The 9,391-nt window shown below is 36.8% G+C and overlaps 1 protein-coding gene across 2 annotated transcripts in view; it reads right to left on the bottom strand.

Moving 5' to 3' along the window:
* lrrk1 (leucine-rich repeat kinase 1) overlaps window positions 1–9,391 on the bottom strand; it is a 97,364-nt gene that overhangs the window by 36,968 nt on the left and 51,005 nt on the right. For both annotated transcript variants that reach the window (XM_060884263.1, XM_060884271.1), the window contains one exon: window positions 4,540–4,798. In XM_060884263.1, the coding sequence (XP_060740246.1) occupies window positions 4,540–4,798 (259 nt within the window). The remainder of the gene's footprint in view (window positions 1–4,539; window positions 4,799–9,391) is intronic.

Here is a 9,391-nt window from a genome sequence, read left to right as displayed (position 1 = left end):
CGCCCTAAGTGTAGCCTACAGCCTAACCTGTTTACAGCAGCGACGCAGTGTTGGATTGGTGGATGCCAACCACAGTAAACACGAAGACGCCGCACTGTGGGCGTGTTTCCGTTTATTCAAGTATGTGCGGCAGTAATGGCAAGTCAAGGCGAGAGCAAGACGAGTTTCTCAAAGTGAAAATATGCTCATTATTTCACTTTAGTTGAGCATAAAGACAAAAACCTTTTAGTCAAATGTAAGCTGTGTCTTTCTGGTTCGAAGGACCTATCCATTAATGTGAACATTAAAGAACGTTCTCTAAAAAAGTAACTAAAAAGTTACTTTTAACAGTAACGCGTTGGGGTAAGTAATCAACAAAATTATTGAGTTACTTTTTGAATGAAGTAACTAGTAACTGTAACTAGTTATTATATCTTAGTAACTAGCACAACACTGGTCATGACAGAATTCACTATGCCAAAGTAAACTTTTATTTCCATTTCATTCAAATTTAAAGGATGACAAAACTATCATATCTCTGATTCTTTCAAGTGATATAAATGCTTTAAAGAAAAAAAATAATGAAAGCAAAACTTTTTTTTAGACTTGAAGTACATTCATTTTGCCTGTTCTTTACTGTCTTTACTGCCTTTTTTCCACCGCGTGACTAGCGGAACGTCAACATTCACAGAGCAAATGAGTTAGTCAGCTAGTCTACACAACCTTGAACACACACACGACTATTATGTAAAGCCAATAACAGAACACACACACACAACTGACACACACAGAGCATGTATGGTGTACCTTTACAGTACAATACCTGTACTCAATCTGTCCGCGCCTGTCAACTAACCCCTGACACTTAGCCAGACAGAGCAAATATTAGAGCAGGACAATCTTCTTTCACACAGAAATGCCACTCACTCAAACATTATCTCTGAAATAATCTTTGGAACTCTGCCAAATGGAACTATGTCCACTTTACCAGCTGTTCCACACATCTTTGCTGTGCATTTTCTAGCAGTAAAAAAGCAAAGGAATCTTTCAGAGCTGTATATTCACACATGCTTTCATGGTGGCTTAATGGCGAGGACATGCTGCCCAGTTCCTCTGTGATTGTTTTGGGTTAGAAATCGCAATGTCCCGTTTATGTAGAGGCCACGTTCTTAGATTTTTTTACCAGAGGCCCAAAAATTTAAATATGTTTTCAGTAATGTTCATTTTCATCATTGGATTTCTTTGTCATGTCACTCCACAGTGGTGATTAATGGCTCATATGAAAGTACACACTCTCCGTTTTTTTAAGAATTTGTAGTACTAGCCAATTGGGGCACTTCCACCTATTCATAACAAAGTTTCCAAAGAGGTTTGTTTTTTTCCATGCAAACATTTCCATATTCAAATTAAACGGTGATATCAATCCCATTTCGGCTGTCTGACGTGCTTGCTCATAAGCATCTAAGCTTTAATAGTATTACCACTTCAACCACTAAATCTCTGTCTAAGGTTATCTGACAGAGTTAAAAACATCTGATATATTCTTATCAGATATAGAGTTAAAAATAACTGATTGTGCCAATAAATGAATTCATTTGTTTATTCTGACTGAAAATGTCTGATATGATGAATTCCAGTCAGCGTTCCTGGTAAAAAAATTTTTTTTAAAAGTTTGTATTGGATTTAAATACAATATAATAATGAATGTGCATTAGCATTCTGCACCATTTTTGCGTCGCGTCACATTCTTACACTCACACTGCCACTTTATAATTGTTTACTTTATTTATTTAGTAATGATCGCTGTGCATCTTTGTACACTCACTCCCACAACTGCTCATCACACATGCCTAATATATTACAGGTTAGTCTAATACCAACCTGTAATATATTTCATATGATTAATCTGTAAAGAAATCTTAGCCTGTATAGAACTTGAAGAGTTATTAAAATGTATGTATTTATTATCTTCTCTTATTGGTAAATTGTGAATCTTTAAGTCTTAGTTCTCGTTGTTGGGCTTGTGTTGTGGCTTGCGGACACCAAATTTCCTCTAATTAATACAGTTTAAATAAGTACCCTTGATTTCTCACTCTAGTCCTTCTTGGCTCCACCTCATCACTGTAGTAAAGTCCCTCGAAAGCATAGCAGTGTAGATAAAACACATCTAAGCATCGACTGGATCTGGATATCAATGGAGGAGACTTCAGTCCTGGCATTTTTCCCTCTTACTTAGTAAAATAATCTTTTGGGAATTAAGCTGATGAGTTTCATGTGTCTTAACCTTTGAGTTTGACATCCTGCTATATAAACACTGTCTGTGTGTATATTTTCTTTTTTGACTGGAATAAAATGATGTAATAATGCCTTAGGTGTAAAAATGTCTCATTATATACTATTAGTTTTACAGATGATCCTAAAAATCATTGAAAATGAAACTAAAAGGGAAACTGAATTATGAATGACTGATGGAGAAAATTAAGAAAAATGAAATGCTCTCATGGCCTGAGGTCTTGGATACGGATGGGAAGCAAAAGTACATTTTAATACGCCTGCTAGCAAAGGAAGCGTATGGTTTCTGTCACTACATAAATATTTGGAGACACTGCTTTGGACCACCTCTTTAAAGTAAATAGGACTTGAGCCACATGCACGGTGAAGCAATGTGAAAGCAGACTGACATTTCAAAAGAGATGCAATACTGAGTTGTGGCAGTTTACATCCTGCACTACATCCTGCAGAGAGCTTTGAGGAATCCTTTCAGGGAGAGTGACAGACGGATTTTAACAAGGCAGTGATGTAGAAAGCAAACTCTGGCTCATGAGGGAAATAACTTCCACATGAACGTTCTTTCTGCATTTTTTAAAGTTAAGCCAGACTCTGTTGCTTTTTAAGTAGATTACTGCTGCTCCTGGGAGGACAGTAAGAATAATAAGTGAACGTCTATTCGTAAATCACCAGACCTCCAGATCACCTTCACTTAAAGTGGGAGGGGAGTTTGATGGGTTTAAAGTGGGAGGGGTTAATATTGTGTAAAGGTTATGAAAGCTTTAATCTGCTGCTTGTTCAAGATACTATATATGAATCCCAGATCTAAAAAAGAGTGAGTAGTGTGTTGACACTGCAAATTCCAACAAGAACATGACACACTGACTCAACTGATAACGTGGAGCATGGAATGTTGGACAATTTATGCACTCAATGCTCGCAGTTTAAGATGGGTGATTCTACCAGGCACTGGTGGTGGATGAAGAAAAATATTTCAAAATGGAAAGGACATTTCATTGGGCAAGACATCATACACATTGCAATTTAATTTTTAACATTTTAGAGTAGCGTCATTACCCACTACCCACTGGGAAACGGTTTACACTTCCAGTTAGTAGAAAAAAAACATTTGATTTTTTTTAGATGATATTACTGTACCACTCTAACGTTCATACACTAGCCATTACACTACACAGTGCATAGTGTGAGTGCATTAAATCATTTGGGATGTAGCCTGAATTAACAATGTCAGTTCCCATGCCTGCAACCTTAGGCTATAAAAATATTAGATTTAATTATTAGGCCACACAAACATAATTCAGAGGTACATCAGATCAGTACCACTTTGGCTGGTTTTATTAAACCTGACACTGACAAAAAAAGCAATAAATCACCAGAACTTTCATAAACTTATAATATAAGGGTGCTCAAATAGGGCACGGGTGATAACACTTTTCTTTTCGACAGGCCATTATCTTATATTCTCTCTCTCTCTCTCTCTCTCTCTCTCTTTCTCTCTCTCACACACACACACACACGCACACACACACACACACACACACACACAGTGCGTTTTCCTTCTTTCCTTCTGTTTAAAAATGTAAAAATATACAGTTAAAATATTTAATTCTGCTTTACACTTCAACCTTAGCACCCCAATATCCTGTGATTATATTCGTTCTGTAAAAAAACATCTGTACTTCCATATGATATTGTTGCCATATAACCCCCTTAACTTGACTTGAGCATCTGTAGCAAAGCTCAGATGATCTCATTAAAACAAATGTTTCCTTCTGTCTTGCAAAGCTGTTTGTGAGAGAGAGAGTGTGTGTGTGTGTGTGTGAGTGATGGTGGATTAATGTTTTATACTGAGAGTGTCACTGCGATGTACATCGCTTCCTCCTTTGACAGCAGGCCCAAAAGCTCTGTTTACACCAGCTGCACTGAATGAGGTAACAGTTACTTTCAAATCCAACATGCTGCTTCAGATGCATTACTTATATTATAATATACGATTAAAAAACCAAACTTCCTATAGGACACGTCTATGAACCTAGAACCTTTATCTACTTTCACACATTAAACTTCTACACTGAACTTGGCTACAGTCCCAGTCACTGAACTCTGGTCCACCTTTAAGCAATGTTCTGGCCTTCCCACATAAACTAGATGGGAAAATGAGGTTCAGGGAACAGAGAGTGACTAATGTGATACGAGCTTGTCACTTTATCTCCTCTTTTACATTTCAAAGAGAGGCAACTTCAGACTTGCAGAAGTATAAGGAAGTCTTACCGTGAGGGAAAGTCTGTCATGAAGAGCTCAGGGACAAGCTCCTGGAGAGGAACAAGCTCTTTGGGGTGATTGGGGCAGGTGATGTGCTCTTTCTCAGCAGCAGCAAGCACACAGTCCTCCATGTTGAAGTAGTGCACAGTAGTGGATGTAGAGCTGGTCTGAGGAACAGAGTCAGTGTGCCGTAAGACTGCATTGCAATAAGGACAGGGTGCGTACTGCTCGATCAGCAGAGATCCGTCACTCTCGCTCGCCGTCAACGCTGAGGAGATAAAACCGGCATGTTGATTAAAGAAATAAGTCATAAAACAAAACAGAAAATAGGTCTGCATAAATATACAAGAGGAAGGAAAAGACCTCACTAGCAGGCAATAAATTATCTTATATGGAAATATGGAAATGAAGCAGTAAATTATTGGTGGGTCTCTCATGAGGACAGTTTCATTACTCACTTGCCTCAGATGAGGGGACCTGGTCACAGCAGGATATACAAATGTCTACTTACTGAATAAATACTGACTAGATTTATACTGGAGGTGAGAGTTTAACAGTTTAAATGTCAGGGCTGTTAAATTGCCAGTGCCAGGCTCTAGAGCAAGGCTTTTAACTATAAACAGCTTCAGGAACATATTGAACTTGACCTCTGAACCCAACTTCCTAACACGGTTGCATACATTTTTAAGAGTATACTCTTAAAAACTCTTAAATTGAAAGAGTTTAACACACTTTCATTGTAGGTAACACATATGATTACAAGCTTACTACTATATATATCACAATCAATGGATCCTCAATGCGGAGGATCACAGGAAATGACAGTAATTATATAAGGAGAAAAAAAAAAAACACATGTTGTTCTATAACAACAGTAAGCATTTTGTTATAGAAAAATAATACCAAATTGTTATATTTTCCTTAAACCACAATGATTATTTTTTCTTGTTAAACACACCATACTTAATCTGTTTATAATTGTTTTTTTGTGGAACATCTTCTAATAAATAAGTTATATTCACTTATGTTATAGTAGCTATAAACAGTTGTTCTGTCCCCGTTCTCTCTTTTCTCCTTCTCTTTTCTTTTTTTAATAATTTGAATATTATTTTTTCAATATTACTTTATCTTATTTTAGATTTTACAAATGAAAGATTATATCTTTACAATGTCTATGCTTTCTTAACCTGGCAGAGAACATGGTTATTAACGAAAGTCAATGTTTTTGACTGAAAGGTCTTAACATAACATTTTAAATTAAAGAACTTGCGGAAGAGGTGAAGACCAAGTGCACAGGTCTAAGAGAGTGGAGCTGGTGAAGCAGTAACCAAATGATCATCAAAATGCTTTAAAGATTTAGTCACAGATTTATTTGCGATTCATAAAATGAGGCTCTCAGTGTTGTATTTGGAGACAATTCATTTGTTAATTATTCCCCTTATCTTCAAATTATGATTCGTTAATAAGTTTATTACCGCACCTTATCTTGTACGTTTGCACCAAAGTTAAATGATTATTTCGAAGCAGCTTGTTTTACGCTTTATTCTTCTTTGAGAAGCTGATTATTATATCAGTAGTAATCATTGGTGTTTACTTCATTTAAAGATTATATAAAATTATGTCTTTCATTGAATATTTGATGACAGGAAAGAGTTATGATGAATTTAGAAAGCACGCTGATGTCCATACTTATAAGCTGCTCAAAAGCTCCTGGTTACACAATTGCACTTATCTATAGTGTACAGTTAAAGAAAGGGAAGTGATTTCCTGTTGACACTTTTTTGTTGCACAGTTTTGCCCTGATTGTGTCTTCTGTGTTATTACTAACTTCTAAAGTGATTGTGTGATAGTTAAATATTCTAAATAAACTACAAACAAAAAATGTACACATTTATTTTATCCTCACATTCTTTCTTGTAACTCCTCTCTCAGTCACATACCTGCCTGAAAGGCTCATTATACAGCTCATTATGCAGGCCTTTGTCTTCTCAGGTGTGAATCACATTAATATTCATGATAGTTGACGCCCACTCGCATATGCCCTTTACAAACAAAAAGTGTCTTAGAAAATTTAAATCAATATATTGTTTTCTGTGAGCGAGTAAACAAGATGATTTTCACATAAGTTTGAAGCAAAAACTCTAGTTCTCTTGTGAAGTCTTGTGAACCAATGTTCTGTATGTGTTTTATGGCCTTATTCAAGTGATTTAAAATATTTCATTTTTCACTAACCACGCATAAACATTGTTTTCTCAAAAACACAATCATGTACATACATGCTGCTCACATATTATTGTAGTCCAGTTTGTGCTGATTACAGTGATATTAGACTTTAGCCATTTATGTCTTTATAAGCAACTGAAAAAAACACAAATGTCAGGGTATGACAGAACTTCTCCAGGCCCTAGAAATACCCTCAGACTTCAGAGGGTTAACACACTGTCTGGTGTCAGCCCAATGAGGATGTGTTCCATTTGGAGTCTGGTTTCTCTTCTTCCTCATGCCTTCTTGGAGAGCCCCACTGTATCAACTGGCTTGCTAATTAGGGATAAATCTAAATGTAAAATTTGAACTTTATCATTTTTATTTTGATTTTTTATCCCTGTAAATCTGCTGTGCTCAATGTCCACTGCTACAAGTGCTAAAGAGAGAGTAAAGCCAGTTAAAGCAAATTCTCCTATTTACACAGGCACTTAACTCGACAATATGTGACATCATCTGACATGACATAGTTGCAATAAGATGAACTAAACCCTGCTGTCTGAGTTGTCTAACGTGACAGAAAGCTCATTTGCATTTACAATTGTTTTTCATGGGCAGACAGAGAAGGCTAAATGACTTGTTCGTTCTTCAACAGCACAAATAAAGCAGTTGTGCTGAGCAGGCCTGGCTGAGAGACTGGCTTTTGTTGTTCATCTTCTTTTGGCCACTTCCTGTTTGGGGTCACCACAGGGAATCGTCTGGTCCGCATATTTGATTTGGCACAGGTTTTATGCCTGTTGCCCTTCCTGACACAACCCTACCATTTTTTATCCGGGCTTGGGACTGGCACTGAGAATGAGCTCTTCGGTGGCTGGTTTAGCTCCCTGCCTGGGAGTCGAACCCGAGCCCTGACAATGAGAGCGCTAGATCCTGCAGCTAGACCAGAAACTAGCTTTATGTATGCTAAATAAACTATGACTCATCTTCATCTCTGCACTGTGTGAGCTTGTCTGTGTTTAGCACTCAGATAGATTGAAAAAGTTAATGGCATTCAAGCGTACTATAAATCGCTGCATCACTTTAGTGAGTAAGAAGCTCACTGTAAGCCAGATTCAATTTGGAGATGGAAAGGCTAGCAGAAAGCCACTTTTTACATAAAGAGAAAGAGATTTTAAGACCTACAGCAGTTAGAACCTGGATAAGTGGTATGATTACATACCACAGTGAGCAACTCTGAATTATAGTGCTTTGCGTAAGTACACACGCATTAAACTTTTCCACATTATGCAGCTTTCCAGTGTTATCTAGGAATTGAAATGGACTTGACTGAATATTTTTATGAAGCTACAACATTTAGACTTTAATATTCAAGGATGGTGGACTCAGCATGTCTTTAGATTTCTTTCTTTCTTTTTTTTTTACAAAAATTAAAATGGTCAAGTTTCATAAGTAAGTCCTAAACTATTATTAATTAATCTTAATATAAACACACATTCCTGGGAGGTCTTATAGTTTTTCTTAAAGAAATGACTAAAGCAATGAGCGTGGAAGGTCAGGGTTCAAGCCACAGGACCACTAAACTGCCACTGTGGGGCCCTCAGAAAGGCCCTTAACCCTTACTGTTCCAGGGGTGCTGCATCATGGTTAATTCTGCACTCTGACCCCAAATGTCAGTGAACATATAAGGAAGGCATTGGTCACAGAAGCAACCAAGAGGCTAAGTGTATTTTAAAACATGATGCTACCAATAGCATGCTTCATTGTGGGAATAATATCATCAGCATGATCAGCAGTATTAGTGAAAAAGTCAAATGTGCTAAATACCATAACACTATGATATTCTTGATTTTGTAGTTGTTATTCAAAATGAGTATCCCTACCTGAATAACTGAACTGTTTCAGTGGACACTGCATTTAAAGTAAACTGTAATGCTGTCAGTTGATATCATAATGAAGTTTAATTAAGTTAAACGTAATTTGTGTCCAACTAAACTATGATGAGAAGGACTAGGGGACACAGTCTGTTCTCCAGTTCATCACAAAGGCGTTCAGTCGGCTTAAGGTCAAGACTCTGTGCAGGATACTCGAGTTCTCCCACGCCAACCTTGGCACACATGGACTTTTTTTGTGTAAAGGAGCATCGCCATGCTGGGCCAGGTTTTGGTCCCTTATTTTCAATGAACCGAAATCTTCATGCTACAGCATACAAAGACATTTTTTTGCAATTATGTGATTCCAATGTTGAGGAAACAATTTGTGGAAAAACACTATATGGGTGTTATGGTCAGCTGTCCACATACATTTGGTCATAAAGTGTATCATTTGCTTTGTTTTACATTTTGCATTATTTGACATTTAAAAAAAAACATTTGTCAATGTTTGTAATGTCACTAAAACGGAAAGTCGTGGCTTCTACAAGTGTAGTCAAGCTTTGTTTTTGTCCTATTAGTGTTGCTGTATTTTAGCTGTGTATTGTAACCTGAGCTTAAATATTTGCTAAAGTCTTAAAATAAAATCTTTGTCTATCTTTATATTATTCACGTTAAGGAATAAAACATGGCATTACATGCATTTATAAGAAATCTGTGATGTGGCCTGACACAAAGCAGAGTTACTGTTACTGCCATAAAGCTTAATTTCTAATAACAACACATTTCAA

This window comes from Tachysurus vachellii, chromosome 1 (genome assembly GCF_030014155.1).
Source record: "Tachysurus vachellii isolate PV-2020 chromosome 1, HZAU_Pvac_v1, whole genome shotgun sequence".
Classification (NCBI taxonomy): domain Eukaryota; kingdom Metazoa; phylum Chordata; class Actinopteri; order Siluriformes; family Bagridae; genus Tachysurus; species Tachysurus vachellii.
Note: the sequence above shows the minus strand (reverse complement) of the source record. Positions and strands in the feature narration are given on the sequence as shown.